The sequence below is a fragment of the Danaus plexippus genome, chromosome Z (assembly GCF_018135715.1).
Source record: "Danaus plexippus chromosome Z, MEX_DaPlex, whole genome shotgun sequence".
Lineage (NCBI taxonomy): Eukaryota > Metazoa > Arthropoda > Insecta > Lepidoptera > Nymphalidae > Danaus > Danaus plexippus.
The window spans coordinates 309204-327171 of NC_083559.1; the positions used below are offsets into that span (position 1 = coordinate 309204).

General features: G+C 37.1%; 1 protein-coding gene across 10 annotated transcripts in view; it reads left to right on the forward strand.

Annotated features, from left to right (window-relative positions):
* The window catches only part of LOC116777330 (GRB10-interacting GYF protein 2-like), a 42508-nt gene that overhangs the window by 19244 nt on the left and 5296 nt on the right, over nt 1–17968 (forward strand). For 6 of the 10 annotated variants that reach the window (XM_032670819.2, XM_061526149.1, XM_061526151.1 and 3 more), the window contains 12 exons: nt 2576–2718; nt 2786–3207; nt 3277–3721; nt 3805–4326; nt 5279–5428; nt 6502–6591; nt 7776–7859; nt 8086–8187; nt 17037–17321; nt 17398–17613; nt 17686–17766; nt 17847–17959. In XM_032670819.2, coding sequence (XP_032526710.2) covers nt 2576–2718; nt 2786–3207; nt 3277–3721; nt 3805–4326; nt 5279–5428; nt 6502–6591; nt 7776–7859; nt 8086–8187; nt 17037–17321; nt 17398–17613; nt 17686–17766; nt 17847–17959 — 2653 coding nt within the window. The remainder of the gene's footprint in view (nt 1–2575; nt 2719–2785; nt 3208–3276; nt 3722–3804; nt 4327–5278; nt 5429–6501; nt 6592–7775; nt 7860–8085; nt 8188–17036; nt 17322–17397; nt 17614–17685; nt 17767–17846; nt 17960–17968) is intronic. The other 4 variants (XM_032670822.2, XM_061526152.1, XM_032670823.2 and 1 more) reach the window with 4 other exon arrangements.

Sequence of the window (17968 nt, forward strand, 5' to 3'; positions counted from 1 at the left end):
TCGATTTTTTAGCAATACTAGCAATGTCACAGTTTCATTTAATTCTGATCGCTATAAAATATTCACCTTAAATACATCTGTATTGGTTCTCATACAAAAAGATATATACATAAATAAATAAATGAATGAATATTATGATGGCCAAGGCCCAGATAAATAGTAGCAGAGAAAAGTAATATATGTATAGTTCGTTTCAATAGAAATGAACAAACTTGTAAACAAACGTGATCAGCTGATATTGAGAGAGACTTGTCTATGCCCCTAGTGATATGAGCACTCCTTAAGATACTTCAATCTTAATTATTATATTTACATAATTACCTGAATCTATTCGTGTTTAATTAAGTAGTTATTAATTGTTATTGATACGTTCATAGTTATTGTATAGTAGTGTATTATAGAACAAAAATTCACCGATCGATATACATGGTTTTATTCCGAATAATCGCTTTCTGAAGTGTCACCTTGGACGGTTATTACAAAGGGCTCTATTCCAGCATCAGTCGCTACATCTATGATGCCATCCAACTTTTTCATCTCCTCGTCTTCCTTTGAGACGTGGCTAACGCATTTCTTCCATTGTTCTGCTCCAATCCTTGCCAACCCTTCTTTGATCAAATTTTTCGTTTCGGGCAGTTTAAACTTTTTCTTTTTCTTCCTACATATGAGTTCAATAGGATTAAGTTCACAGTGATAAGGGGGAAGGCGAAGCACAGTTACTCCTTTTGATGCGGCGTAATCGTCCACATATTTAGTCTTATATTTATGTTTGTCGAATTTTTAGAGTAGCTGAGCCTTTATTTCTTAAGTATCGAAAGCTATACTTTTATTTTGTAGCCATGCTTGAATAGCGTCTCTTTTCCAACTTATGTTGGGCACAGTTTCGAGTTGACGAGAATGGCATGTTGCATTATCCATCACTATTACAGAGCCTGGATGAATTTTAGTCAAAAATCTTTCAAACCATTTTTCAAAATTACGAGCATCCATTTCTGCATGATAATTACCTTCTGATTTTCTCGCTTCGAACACCCACTCTCCACTTCGATAAATCTATCTTCACTACCAATATGGGTAATAATCAATCTTTTTCCTTTCTGACGATTTTTTAACCCAGTTGAGGGGCCCCGTAAAAATGCATTTCGACTACCCTTTACGTCGTTGTCTATCCAGACGTAATTACAACCATGTCCTGCATTAAGCCACGTTTCATCTAGATAATATATTTTTTTATTTTGTCTTCTATATTCGGATATTCTCATAAAATAGTTCACCCTCCAATCTTGTAAGTCAGGCATATCTAGCAAAATACTTCTTCTGGATCTTTTTGGATAGGAAAGGTTCAATTTATTCAATATTCTATTCATTGTAGTATGTCAAAATGTAGGCAAACTGTCGTCATTATTTACTGCCTTCAGAATTTTCCCAACTGTTGGTAACTCACCATCAAAGTAAAATTGATGTAGTTTTCTGCGTATTGCTGATAGAACAAATTCATCCTTTCTGTTGGCTGTGGCGTGTCGTTAGTTTCGTGGTATTTTTTCATAATACGACGCAATGAACTCCGAGAGACCTTCATTATTCCCGAAATAGTATTATACGTTTCCATTTTGGATGGATATGTGGGTGAGGTTTTTTCTAGATGATGGTAAATATTGATTAGAATTTGTTTTTCCTTCATAGTCAGTTGTTTGACCACTTTGGCCTTTTTGGCCGCTGAAGCTGTCTTGTAATGATGTAATTTTTATCAGGACTGACATTGAATTGTACGTAAGAACGGAGTTCACTTTGGTCAACTGATTTGTTTACAAGTTTGCCTGTTTCTATTGAAATGAACTATACGTAGCTGATAAATGAACACTAAACATTTCATAATAACGAAACGGATTTAATATTGAATGTTTTTTATTATGAAAAGTAATTAAAAGTCCGAGTGCACACGGGTGGGTGAAGAAAGGCAAATATATATAAATTATAAGGTGGTATATTGCAGTATCTCTGCATAATATAATAAATAAGATAGTGTAATTAGCTAAAAATAAAATTGAGAACGAAGCTGAAAATTGCTTTAAGAGATTTATAATGAATATTGCAATTTTATTTTTGTAATTTGAAGCTCGGAGAATATTAATTTGCATTAAATTGCTTCACTTGACTCTAGTTTATGTAAGATAAAAGTGTGTTTTTTTTTACATTAATGTCACCGTGTACGCATCGGACTCTTATGACATAATATTTAAAAGTAAATTTAGTTTCACGAAGACAAGAATAATGATAGAAAATATATTATATAGAATCATTCAAGAGTACTTTGCAATAAATGTGAACATGCAAAATGGATATAATATTAAAATTACAAATATTCAGTTTTAAATCTCTTTGAAAAGGATACCGCCACACTCAACAAACAGTTCACGTTAGCATAAAATATTTTAGGTTTATTTGATCGCGTCCATTAAGCTCTTTACGTGATGCAGCACGTGTTTGGTGTTACATATTATAACAATCTCAATATTATGTATTGATATAAGCCTGGTAATATTGTACTTCTAAATAGGGTCATTTTTTTGTTCAGCGTTGACTCGGTCGCATACACACGGTGGTAGTATTGCGCGCTCTAAAACTGTGGAAGAAGGCTCTGAAGAGTGGTGGGCTTCAGAGAAAGCCAAGAAGCTATCACCGAAAAGGTTTGAGGCTGGCGATAGTAGATATAAAAAGGTGAGAAATTTTCCTTCATCTGGATGTAGGTAGACGTAGTTGTTCTTATAAAATCATTGTCTTTCAGTCTTTGAGTACTGGAACAGACGAAGTCAGCGGTGGAGCGGTAAGTGTCAAACGGACCGATAACACGGAGAAGACTAACGATCTAGAGTCGTCGGAGAGTGTAGACACGCCGGAACCGGAAGCGGACGCCAGTAACGCACAGGCAACTACTGACGAGCAGAAACAAAATGATTTGAGACAAAAGCTCTCGGATAGTAAGACATTTGACGCGTTTATGAGATCAGATATAGAATACCCTGAACCCAACGAAGACAAAGGAAACTTCCAGTCCGTCATGATCAATTCCAACAACGGCTTGCGGCAGAAACATCAGAATATAGTGACGGTGAGCAACGAGACCGCCATGAGCCGGCAACAGATGAACGCCACCGGCCTGTTGCAGATGCTGCACGGCAGGCAAATGGGCGATCAGAACCCTGAAGAGTATGCTTCCTTTCATCACCCCTTTTTTGTTTTTAGGGACTCGGTTCTATCTAATGTTTTGATTTTTAGGGAAACTTCTAAAACCAACGAGGAAAAGATCGTTGAAGATCTTATGGACATGACTTTGGAGGACGGTCGCATGCGTCCTAATCCAGCGCACCAACCCGGTGTCATCGCATCAGGAATGATTAATCAAAGCCAGTTGCTACGTATTGCCAGCCCCGCGGTGCCGCAGCAAGGGATGGTTCTTAATGCGGGACAAGGGATACAGAATGTTGGCATCCCCAACCAGGCGCTCAACTCTTCGCTAGGACTGAATATGGGTCCAGGAAATGCTCACAGCTTGCCCATGCAAGGATTGCTACCACCAGTGATGAATACTCTGAATCCCGCTATGGGCACGGCCATGCAAGCCCGCGTTATTGGAGCGTTCCAACAGAACGCCGGACTGCCGGTAATGCCAAGTCCTAACGTCGCTAATAATTCTCTATTCATGGGACAAAATAACTCTCAGGTATGGTCTGGTTGTTATTTTATTCCTTCATATTAACCTAAATTATGTCGCCTCCAATAAAAATCACCATTTCATTGTAATAGCAACTACCAAGCGGTGATATGCAGATATCGACACACACGGCTCAGAGCAACCTGTTCCCGATGCACGGGATGCAACATGGCAACCCCGGATTCAGCTCTATCTACGGCAACATTATGCCGCCGACAAATATGGGGGGCAACATGTCGACTAACATCGGTGCTAATATGCCAAACAGTCTCGGCCCCAATATGAATACCAATATGGCTGGGAATATTGGGAGCAACATCGCCGCCAATATGGGTAACAACATTGGCGGGAACATTGGCGCAAACATTAGCGGGAACATAGGCGGAAACATCGGCGGAAATATTGCCGGTAATATAGGTGGAAATATTGGTGCCAACATTGCTGGAAACATTGGAAGTAATATAATTGGCAACATTGGCGGCGCCATTGGTGGGACGATTGGCGGTAACCTCGGTGGTAACATTGGAACCAACCTCAACGCTAGCATTGGTGGTAACATCGGTGGTAACATAGGCACCAACATGGCCGATCAGTGGTATTATGAAGACCCCAAAGTGAGTACATATGTAGCTGAATGCATGGCTCGAACGATCATGTATGTAGTAGCAGCATTTAGTATATAGATAAACATTTTCGTTTTTTTTTATTTTCTTGTATGTATTCTTACTTAACTAAGCAACAACCCTTAGGTAGGACTTTGGTAGAAGTGTCGGCTTCGAAGCTAGAACGCTAGGAAAATCTTTACTGTTTAAATTAAAAATATGCCATATAATTTGGTTTAATCATGCAAACTATACGACGTTACAAAGCTTTAGGGTCATTCCAAAAAAAAATTATCTCTTTGCCTGGTTACTGTTTCCGATATTAAGATTTTCTTCTAAGATATGTGTCAAAATGAAGATTACACGCCCGGGACTGAAGATTGTCTAGGGCGGGTCAATTCGCTTATAGCATAGCATAGAGTCGAAAAGGGGGAAAGATTAAGACAGAAAATACAGTCATGAAAAAGTACATACTAAATATATCACGACATAGAAATGGTCTGATTAAAAATGTATACTAAAATTTATCATGTGCTCTGCATTGGTGACCGTAGCTATAGAGTAACGAATGTTCAGTCCCTTACCGATAGAGCCGAGGACATCCCGGATGCTAGATGTTGATTATTAACAGGTTCCAATGCTGGCACAATGTGTTTACTTATGACGGAACGCGATCTGTACTACTACTGTTCCAGTTATGTTATATACAGTAGTATGTAGTGGCATTATTATTAATAAAGCAAGAATACTGCTAGAAGAAGTAGTACATGTAAAGTAGTTGTAAGTAAACCTAGGGTGACGGTTATAATCCAGAAGATTTGTTGGGATGTATGAAGAGGTGGTGAATTTTGACGAAGTTTCCGAGGGACAAATGATCCAATACATTTGAGGAGTTGGCATTCTTCCGCAGTGGAGTCACAGACGGACCCCACTAAGTGATTTGTGTGAAATTATCTTGTTTCAGAAAGTAGTCCAGGGTCCATTCTCGTCTAAGGAGATGTACAGCTGGTATAGGGCGGGTTTCTTTAGCCCCAGCCTGATGGTGCGTAGGGCCTGCGAAACTCATATGCGTCCGTTAGGCTCGTACGGGCCCGTGGTACCGTTCGCGCAAGTGGTGAGTTCATCTTTTGTAAGCTATGCGATTTGATTCACCAGGTTCCAGGTGTCCCAGCTGCCGGCTATCAACCAGCGGTATACAGCTTGATACGCTGGCGCTAACGCTTGTTAAACCGTATTAACAATTATGTATATTTATATAGAATTTATATATAGCTATATAGAGACGAACTTAATGCATTACCTTCAGTCGAATATAACGTCAGTACTCAGTAGGAACCTATCACTCACGTCCCTGTATATATGTTTCTTTGCAGCTTGGCCGGTTTTTTGATCGATCCATTGTAAGGTTGTCAGTCTCCTCGAGATCAGTTTTTTTTTGTAAAGAGCACATGATAAATGATTTTTAACTACTTGTCATGTATTCGGACATGACTCTTATGGTAGGATGTCCACGATCCAGTACCGCGTTGAACGCCGAACTTGCCGTTCAACTTATTCCTTGTCCCAGGTTTCTCCCACTAAAGAATTTATTCTATTAAGTTATAGTTATATTTATGAATGTCAAATATCAGCTAATATTTGCTCTCCAACAAAGTTCGATCAGTTACCTCTTAACCAGTTTTCTGTCGACTCTCCTTTGTTACTAAACTCTATGAATCTTTTTCCGTAAGCATGTCTCCTCTCCTATTTTATCTTGATCATACATCTCAGAGGCTGTACCGTATAGAATCTTAAGCTGTAGCCTTAGTCTTCGATATAACTGCAATTCACATTTTGCAGGTCGAATGCAAAGTGATCGCTAATTGATGAATCATCGGTGGAGTTGGAGTTGTATCATACGTCGTTTTGTTTTATATTCACGCATATATATCTGTGTATTAAGTTGTTTCACTTTTTGTCAGTTCGTGCGTGTCGCCTATTCGATGTTCCACCGTCCGCTCGCATGCCCCCGCTTGTAGCTCCATAGTAATTCCACGACACCAAGGTGTACATACATCAATAATTAAATTAAAGATTCAGCTAATTATATGAATGTCGTTAGACGGATCGGCTGTTTGCATTAAGAATGTATTGTTTGTGGAACATGAGGTCGTTGTGCGTGATTGTAAACAGAATTTCAAATTTTAGGAGGTACTTCCGCCATATCCGATTACTGGATTCGAACCCCGACCCCAAAATCATGAAATGCTAAATCAGCAGCCGGCTCTCACTATGGAAGTAAGTCATATTTCTATTGATTAAATATTATGCTCTTTGCACTGTGTTGTTGATATAATAAAAAGCGAATTCGCACGTATTACATTCAGCGTATAATGTTATAAGGGTGCTTCAAGCCTGAAAATAGAAAAAGAAAACGAGAGGGGTGATACGCCTTGTAGAATATAACTCTGATTGAGATATATGTAAGGACGAGTGAACATTCGCGCGGTATTCATGTTGATCCTGCGACGCGGCCGGGCGGCCCCAGGGGCGGCACCTGGGGCGGGATCGGTTAGCAGACGAGGCTTGGGTTGGAACAGACGATTAAATGTACAGCGACAATATAGTGTTTGTGTTCATAGTAGGGAATACCGTTATGATAATGCACTCTCATATGTTTAACTTACTAATGTTTTAACCAATTGCTATGTCACTGAAACTTTTTGTGGATAACTGTTTGTTACCGTGTGTAAGTAAAACGATCAGATGCCGGCCGCTGTCACACCGTCTGGTCGCGTTATTTACATGATATATATATGTAATAGTTTTGTTATATACAACTACTACAACCGGTTTCCACGTTCTAGGGTGCGTTTAAAACCAATGTCACTAACATACATTTAGCGACCGAGCCATTCATGCCTCTACAAGTGCCACCGCACTATCCTCACTACTTCATGGTAATGATAACAGGATGTTGTTTAATATATAGTATACCTTTATATATCTTTATATATATATCATAGCGATAACTTAGATTCCGAAGCATGCTGTCTTAGTGTACGGGAGACCAGGGATGACCGTCCGAGAACAGCACGGCGCGAGCGGATATTGACTAATGCAATATAACACGACACTCATTAGGTATACAGCTATATATTAATATAGGAAGATCTGGACGTTTGTACATACCACGTACTGCGACGGCGACATCACGTAACAGATAACATTAAACCCGCGAACAAACTAACGTTAGACGCTAGGGCGTAAATCATTTGAAAGCTGAAAATGATCGGCCGCTTGGATCATAACGGTTGGCCACGCATCATCGCAGGTCTCCCTTACAGGTCCACACCTGGTCCGAGTGTTGATGTGTTTTATTTTATTGTATGTATATTATGTGTATATTTTTTCCTCTTTCTGTATGCTACTACGACATAGACGTGTCTTTGGATAACTACAGAGTGTTTGATATATTTTAGGAGCAACCGAATATGCTTAATAGGAATCGTATTGAACCGCCGCGGTACAGGATCCCGCCACCACGCTTTCACCCCCGTCAGATGGTACCTATACTATGACAAATATGTTATGATTCTGATTCTGTTGCCCGTTATTATTATTATTGTTATTATTGTATTGACGTGACGCATAATTATTTCTTTGGTTTTTTAGGTATTCTCATTATTTTTTTCCTTTGTTTTTTGTGGATTATGCACAAAACGCTTGGGTATATCGCACGTAGGTTCGTCGTGTTATAATGTGGAGACTTAAAGGTCGTGTGTTCCACAGGAGTCGCTGTGGGGTCAGCCGGCTACCAATCAAGATTTGTTGTGGATGCAGCAGATGCCTCGCGATCGCGGCAACAATCTGCCGATGTTCTTCTGGGATCAGGTAAGTGGACACCTCTCTAACATATCACCCTCGCAGGGACGCGCCTCTCACACTATCTAGTCTGAGAAACCCGTCCCTAGCAAGTCCGAGGAGTGTATTTTTTCTCATCAAGCTCTACATTATTTTATTAGTAGTTGAAAATATTTAAAACAATTTTTTTTAGGGTAGGTAGCGATTTTTAAGACGCACCATGCTATCTCACTCGCATATCCGATCGTGTGATGAACTCGACAGTTTCCGTTGAGATGTGTGACGTCACCGGACACTAGTTACTATACTACGAAAGTGACCCTCAACTTAGTACTGCTGGTTCATGACACGACTGTCATCTCGAAATTCGAAGTTTGATGAATGCTTGTAGCTATATATATAGATATAGCAATGATTATAAGAAAATATTTCACTGAACATCGGATTTCGTCTAACAGTCTGCTTTCACAAAAGGAATCATGATACGTTTTGTATTTACACAGATTTCCCTTTTTTTTTAATTTTAATTATTAATTATTTTAATTTAATTTCAATCTTTCGATACATCTGTAACTGCCTGATTTCAAACTAACCGCTATATACCCCGTAGCAGTCGTTGTGAGTTTTATGTAGCACTTTTGTTGTATGATTTATTTTGAATAACGATACATGAATCACATTACACATACACACATAAACACACACACATACACACACACAGAAGTTTAAATCGATACAGCGACAAATAATAATTTCACAAAGCGACGAAATAGTTACATGCACTATTTGTAATACCTATATACTTATTTGTAATACCTATATACCTACCGCCTAGCCGCTGCAAGGGCAGGTTGTTTGAAATAATTTTTTAAGTTGATCCAACATAATACGACAGACATCATTGTGTCCGATTTATTTACATAATTTATCTCGTTTCGTTAAACTTACACATACACAATGCCATGTAGGGACATTTATAGTATATATATATATATAGCAATCTTTCATATCACCTTTTAAAGGTAAATTTGAATTTAGCATCTGCAATTGTCTTTATTGTAACAATTTTAGGATTTTGCATGTACTACAGGATAGGATGCGAGTTAAGCTGTATATACACTAACTAAATATTTATAAATTATAACACCTAGCGAATTAATTTAATCAATTAGATATTTGCTATGCTTTAATACTGGGAGGCCGAGAATTCCTGCTATTGCGAAACAGTTTTAGCTTTTATTGTATGTATACGTATATATATATAATTCATTACCTATATATTATATCGATTTATAGCGAGTCATTTCTATATTCATAGTATATAAACGGTTAGATCGTTTGGTTGTGCGACGTTTTTTATAACATACGTTCATATTACGAAAATTGTCTCTCTAAATTTATAAAAGACATGTTTCTTAAATTAATGAACATTCAAGTCAATGAGTTCCCATTATGATATAAGTTACATTTTAAATTTTCTTGGATGCTTCTAACCGTATTAGTTTAAAAACTTATTAGTTTCATAGCTTCGGAAGTATACAGTGATAGTAACCTAATAACTAGTAAAATACCTTCATAACTTTAGTTTCCTTACGAGTATGTCAAATCAACAGCCATATAATCTTTCGTCACTGCAGTCTTTGTTGATATCGTGAACAAAGTGTCTAATGTGTGAAGCATTGTGTGAGCGATAGGTGTTTAGTATTAAGTTAAGTTCGGTCATATAATAGATCTCCGGTGATCTCGCTGGTCCGTTATCTATAAGAAATGATAGGTTCATTCTCCTTCGAAAAACAACATCAGTCGTAGATCGTTCGTTACTGGAAAATCGACAAAAATCAATCGAATACCTATCAAGGTATTCTTTTCGTGCGATAAAAAAGTTTTTTACCTTCAGTGAATCGAAATTCCTAAAGGCTATTGGAATTGTTAAATATCAAATTATATGCTTGAACGGGATGTTTCAAGAGGCTCTCGATGCTATGTGCGACTCGTGCAATAAAAGTTTTGTGAAGCTTTCCGTTTGAGGAAATTTTTTCCTCGTTTCAATTTAATACCAGACCGCTCGTTAACTCAACTGTCTTTAAACATTTAAAACTTATCACTCCGATTCTTTTAGTTGAAGTTTTCAAGCTAGAATTCTCATTGAAAAGTTTTTTATGCCGCGGACCTTTGACAACTTATGATAATTGCCTGTCCAGTCTGAAGATTTTATTTCATTAAACTAAGGGTATTCATGATTCCTTCGAAACTTATGAATTCTTTTCTGTCCGTAAAGCACTTTGAGAACATCATTCGGTAAGGGGTAATTCGTTTTACGCTAGAGCTATCACACTCACTATTTTATGGCTATGTAACAAAATTAATACATTTAGTATGAAATAAAAAATTGTCTATTCCATCCAGTCAGTGCAAAATAATTAAATTTCGTCGAAAAAGCTTTACCAGAAATGTGTGTATCGGTGTTCAGTTTCAGGAGAACAAAGGTTTTTATAAAACAGAATGTAGGACAAACCAAAACTTTGATGATATTTTTATTGCTTCCAGTGATAAGCTCTGTAACCGGTATCTCCTGTCGGTTTTATTTTAACGTTAGTTTTGATCGTGCGGTTTCCGACTTCACGTGTGGGCGCTATTGAATTCTCTGCTCTATATTTAGAATCTCATCGCAGTCGGATTAGATTGTTATTACATAATCGAGTTATGTTCAATCCAGCGATGTCAAGTATAGTTAATTGCAAACAGAATTCCCTGTAGATTGCTGTCTGATTTCAAGGAGAATTCCGAATGCCGAATTATAATGCAGGTGGAGAGCCATTTGCACTATTTGTAGAGGCATTCAAGCAGAAGCTGTGCGTCTTATATCTTAATTATGTAATGCAAATTTCTTAGAATCACTCGTACGGTTTCGTCCGGAAATACCGCTCACTGGAGTATAAGTCGCAAATAAATTGTCAGATGATGCTGGCGTTTTAATACGGCTATACAGATATTGTATTGGTTTATTTTTGTATAGTCTATTTGATTATTTACACACTTTAGGGATAGTAGTATTGCGATGGTCGATAATTATTTGTGATTTACTGAAGCGGTTCATACTAGTGTTGTAAGAGTGAGCCTCTCATTCAAAAGCAGCGTAAACTGCTTTCGAAATAAAAATACCATTATGTCCAAGGTTTCGTCACAGCATTTTCGAATGTGTCAATATTTTTTTTCTCCTTTTCAAAGCTAATTGGATTTGCTTGCACTTTAAATAGTTTTTTGCGTTGTGTTTTTTTATGAAGTTATTGAATTTTCGAATTTTCCTTACCGATATGAGGTGAATGCTATCTGATGTGTCTGATGAATCAGTGACATGACATGACAGCCTTTATTTTAAAATCTATGAAGCCTATTGCCACAAAAGTTTCTTAAATATAACAGCCTTTTATACCTGAACAGATTCAATAACAGCATACAACGTTGTATGACTTTCAATATTAACTTATTAAACTTAGTGTCACCTTTCTGATAGATACGATATAAGTGGAATGCATCAAACATTTTTAAAGGCTCTATCGGAATCTCTAAAAAATATCAGTGACAGTTACAATGGAGACAACGCTAACTTAATCTAGATTACATATACCAAGTTATACGTACATATACATATATGTATAATTTTCTATTGCCACGTATCTGCGGCTGTGAGAGATGAAAATCAGCAAGATGCGGTCGGTGTAGCTTGCGACGGTCTGGCGATGTTTTATAACTTATATTGATGGTGGACGCCCATTGTTTTCGCGACGCTCCTCATGGAGAACGCCCATAGCTACATGCCCCCGTCCGTGAGGCGAGTGGCCCTCCATCATCGACAAGTCTGCTAGACCAGTTATCAGCCCATAACCGAACGCCGATTCATGATTCCTTCGTGGAACTTTCTGTTAATCTGTATAATGAATAATTTTACAAAATAATTATACGACTTTTACCATATGTAACGTCATTGTTTGTTTTTTTAAATATTTCAGGATGCATAAACGCGGCAGCTTCGGCACCAAAAACAATCCCCCCCCACTCTAGTATTAAAAACAAAGTGTGTCAATTTGATCTCTATTGATTATTTGTTTTTATGACATTGTTTTTCTATATGCGTGCTACTCATATTAATATAATTACTATTCAATCTATGATTGAGTTTGATCTTACTGAACTAGTGTGTTACATATTTAGGGCCGTTTCTATAAAGTATTTTAGAAAAATACGTCTAAAGTGGAGGCGTCGCGGTCGTAACTAGTTCGTATTGCACTGATTGATTTTAATGTGACGTACATTAAGTATAACGTTGATGTTTGATTTAAAAAAAATGTATTGTTTGTGTCCTTATGGAACCGGCCCTTTGTCTTGATGTGCCGGTGATCGTGACTGTGATTCATTTGTACCGAATAACGAAAGCCCACACCGTAAAAGCTGCATCGAGCACTGATTAAATTCTCTATCAGAATATCCGGCTTCATTTTCCGTGGAAATATTTTATAATATTAAAATCTCTAAGATTAATATTGTTCGCCGGTAATGAAACGTAATGTTCGAGCGAGCCAATCTACTAGAGATAGTTTTTGTATGCTATGATTAAAATCTTTCGCTTAATTGAATTGGGTGATATCCCATCCGTTATTTATATGTAGATCGTGTTATTCGATGTCCGGCACATCAAAAACTAACTGATATCGCTATCTTGTTTGATATCATTTTGTTTGTTTGTTTTTTTTTTTGTTTGTTATATTATTATGTTAATGTTAAGTTTTTTTTTTAATCACTTACAACGTTGGTATGTTTAAATATTGTCGGTGAATCTGATTCATTTTGGCTGTTATATTTAAGACTGATTATTTGATTAAGTTCGTCTAATTTAATATTTGATGCATTACCTTTCCTACTGTCGGGATGTCGCCTCTCGATCTCTTCATCCCAGTCACCAAAGCGTCTTTGTGATTCTTATGTTAGGGTTACTATAACCGATATATTTTTTGTTTGTTTTTATATGTGATATCTCCACGGAGCTGTCGGTACAATAGCCTAGGTTCTCAGCTTAGTGATATTCTTTCTTTGACGTCCCGCTACGGGATATGTTTTCAGCTATTGTTTATTTAAGGGTTAGGAACTGTATTGTTAAAGTCTATGTGACGAGACTAGATCTCCTCCCAGTTAACGGATTCAAATAACTAATATATAGCTATTATAATAGTATTTGTTCTATCTATATACGATTGTTTTGTAAGTGATGTGAACACGGCCGGAGGTCGTCTCTAATATACACATACATCTTCCTTGAAGCGCTTGCATTATATATGATAAGCTGTATTTGCCTTTTTGTTCTAATAAAATATATGGTGAATAAATCTTGCTATTTTATTAATCTACTAACATCGACGCTTTCGCATTAATATATATATATCTAAATAATACAAAGCTACAACGAAAGTCCGCTTGAATGTACATTTTTCAGAAAAATTGTTAACTTTCTATTACGGTGCTATTGAAGCATACTAGCACTAGCTTAAATAATTTATTAGTTGCAAGTTGTAAAATATTTAAAGGTCACATTTTCCAGTAACTTGTCGACAAGGTGGCTCTCATAGCTAGTGTAATGCATATGAGATACAAATTAAGCGATTTAATGCATGTTAACGATCCAGGAATCTCAAGATGTGCTCTCAAGCTTTAAGACTAATAAGCTAAAATTATAAGCACTCATGTGCTTCACAACAAACTTGCAATTCCAATTCCTATTAAGTACATACAACCGCTGCATTACCTTTATAGAAGCTCACAAGAACAATTTAATTATGCAACAGTTTGCTCCCACTGAGTCCCACTCATCGCCGGATTTAGTATAAACATATTTACTATAGCGCTCACTGACTGCTGCATCACGTTTGTCTAAATATTTTGGTTTGATGCGAACCTGCACAAGTCGAAAGGGATACGCTGTCTATTGCTTTGTGTCGTGTCTCAATAAATGCGGAACTTTAAGCTCACACTATAACGATGCAAGTGACATTTCGTTAAATAATAATCATTGTTTTCATAGTATTGAAACACGTAATGTCATTCAATTCTGCTGCTAGTTTTTTTGTTTTGAGTGGTTAGTTATAACCTCTGTAGATTTACTCAGCATCGTTTGTTTTAGTTAGAAATTTTTAAAATGACCAAACGTGTGAATTTCTATGACGGAGGACATCAGTCGATAAGGATTGTTGTAGAGTGCTATAAATAATTTCTCTATTTATATTTTAATTATTAAGAACTTAAGAAGAATGAATGATTTGACTTCACAACTGTATATAAGTGATTGTTTTACAAGCTTGTGTATATTATATTCGTGATAGTGGCTGTACTTGTAAGAAACGCTGTGATATGTATCGTGTTACGTGGAACAGTCGACATAACTCTCAATCTCGGTCTATCGTCAAAGGCAGTGGTTCAGACGGATGTGTTCAAAGCTCTAAACACGAAGCGGTTTAACGTTACACACACGGCTCCCTGCATACATGACGCTACATCCACTTTTGTTGTAAGATCACTTTCTTTGTACATGGTATCGTAAGAAAACTAGACTACAAGAGATATAACGAGCGTCCATCAAAAGAGAAATGATGTAATTTTTTATTAATAACAGTATCAAGTAGAAAAAATAACCCAAACACTTTCATACTTTTTCCATTTGTCTGTTCGACAAGTATAGTAATAGTAAGTACTTTTGCATAAAATTCCAGTTCGCCGTGTGTCATATGCCGTGAGGAGAGTTATTTTAGAAATATCCGATACTTGTAAGCTCTTTGTATGTAGTCGGGAGGATCTCGCCCGGAATTCTGTGTCAATGTCTGAGGTTCTCAACTCTCTAAAGTCTAGAGTATGTTAGCGACATTTATAATGTTGAGAAAAACATGTTAGATAAGAAACTTAGCTAAGTTTATAAACAACCTATATAGATTATAACATTTAACCAACTTTGGAATTGCAAAAAAAAAATTTTAATGCCACCGAAGATTCAAAAAGTTCATAAGTTTGTTTAATTTATTAAACTTCACGTCGCTCTGTCTCATGCAACTTGACCGTGGCTCTCATTAGAATTATTGCAAAGTGTTTATCAAATCCGTACACCACGAACTATTCTCATATATCGATTTCAACAATACATACAAGCGTCCAATCCATTATTCGAAATGGACAAAGCTGCCCCCAGGCTCACTGACCAATTTGTACACGGGAACGTACAAACATATACACACATGTACACAGTACGACCTGACATCTAACAAACAATGAAGTCCAGCTAACAAGCCGATTTGGTTTCACAGTATAATGGAACGTTTCATCAACATGTTTGTGTGTTGGCAGTGTTTTAAATAAATAAAAAATCTATGACGTAAGCGCTATTTCCTAGAACGTCGATATACATACGTAGGTATAGGTGCTAAATAATAAACATTGCTTGTTGTTTCTTGACATCTAGATGTTAGATGGCGATCATAGTTATCTTGTGAGATCTATAATAGGTACAATAAATAGTTTTGAAACTAGGCGGAGTGACTTCACTCAGAAATTACTTGACAGCATACATTATAGTTTTGAAAATTACCTGTAAACATATAACAAAATCTCACATATAATACAGCAGCAGATCCCTCGTCATCATATTACTTTCATATGAATCGGTATTAAGTAACATTTGTCTATACGGCATGGTTAATTCTATGACAGAACATATTTTCTCAGCGTATTTATGTATTGTTTAAATATTTTGTCATATCTGCCGCCTGGAATAAATTGTTTTTTTTTTCTCGATAATATTTGTTTCATCCGCCAACATAGCTATGATTTGTTGTTTTAAATGAATACGGTTCATCTCAATAAAAGAGGAGGTACTCGCCCGCCCACGCGAAACCTCAATACTTTAAAGCTGGGGCGCTCGCCGCTCAAAAGCGCTTTGTGCCTCACACGCATATAAAGCTCAAATGCTGCACGCTATTGATGCAAGGCTTTAAAGGTATTTTTAATAAAAAAATAGGACTACCGTGAATGTTGTAACAATGTATGTGAATGTAAATGGGAATACGGCAATCAGTGTTGATATGTACAAAACATGTCCGATAACAAAACAAACAGCTATGTAAAAGATATTTTTAAATTGAAAATACTGAAATATTTTAAATAAATTCTCGTTTAAATGAAATTAATATTTTTCGGATTACTACGCGTCTTTTGTTATTTTAAAAACTACATACATAGCACATCTCGTCTGCCCGTGATCGAGGTTGCTGCATAGTAACCGAAAGCAACCTCGATCATTGGCAGACGAGATGTGTTATGTATGTAGTTTTTAAAATAACAAAATACGCGTAGTAATACGAAAAATATTAGTTCGTTTAAATGAATACTCGCAAAAGTCTTAGATATCTTTAAGTTCCCGTTTATATTACTGAATAATTATTCGTAAAGTGATTTTTTGTTTATTTGGAATCAGGGAGACTGTGTAATATTTTTCCACATTATATCCATTGGCTTCCTGTACAGGCTTCTCATCAGCTGCTAGGTAACTTATAACAATACAAGAGGTTTGCATGTGGAGGCTAGCAGACTAAAACATAACTTAGACCCAATTTAGATCCAACGACAATCATACTAATCACATTTATAAATAATCATATAGGAACATGCATTGTTAATATTAATGGAGCAGCTATATAGAATTATCATTTTCAAATGGATTTTGCGTACCGTCTCGCGTCGCCTACTCAGTGTGCTTCGCGTCGTACAGTATGGGAACTCCTGCCCTAAATAACCACCAATTAATGGAAACACGCATAATAAAAGTAAAACCATTACCATTACAGCCATCCTCCGCTATATCTTCCAATGCCTTATTGCCCGAGGAGATAGCTAAGGAGATGAAAACAGAGGATCAGATCCTCGCACAGCTCCGGGCCTCCCAGAACCTCCCCAACCCGGCACCCTTTCTGAACGATACCCCCAGCTCAAGCTCCACAGCTTTGAGTGAAGAGTCTTATACCACGAACGTCAGCTCGACACCGGATCTCAAACAGCTGCAAAAGTTGATGATAAGCGAAAAACTCGCTCCTCAACCAAGGGATATCAAAGCTTCTAGCGTAGAGCGAGAGGTAGTATTATGTTTTGTGTAGAGTTTCAGATTACTGTAGCTATCAATTTAATGTTCCTGCTGCTGGCGCTTTGCAGGCTAAACCTGAGAAACCAAATAAGAAGGATCAGAACACGACTGAGACCATTGCTGCTAAGACCCAGCCTACAAAGGCCGAATCAAAGGCTGCCAAGCAATCCAAGAACGAGAATGAAAAGGCCAAAAACAAAGAGACTACCACAAAGAGTAAGAAACAAAAGGCCAAAGAAGAAAAGAAAGAGGAAGAGAACAAAGTCAAAGAGGATGACAAAGAAGTATTAATAATATCGCTATTATAGATATTAACGAGCTCCAACATGTACTGTGATTTTATGTTGATTTTTCAGAAAACGACACATGAAATTTCACCGACTAAAGGCAAGAAGGAAGACAAAATGAATAGGAAGGAATTAGAAAAAGAGAAGAAGGTTTGACTAACATTACGGCATAACATAACGCGTGTTCCGTGGTTGAAAACATCGACATTAATGATATTGCTTTTGAACAGGAATGGATCAAGGAAGGATTCACTATTGTGAAGGGCCCTGAGAAGGAAAGCAAAAAGGAAAATAAGAAAAAACTAGAAGAAGCCAAGGCCGCTGAAGAAGCTGAACGCAAAAAGTTTGTGTC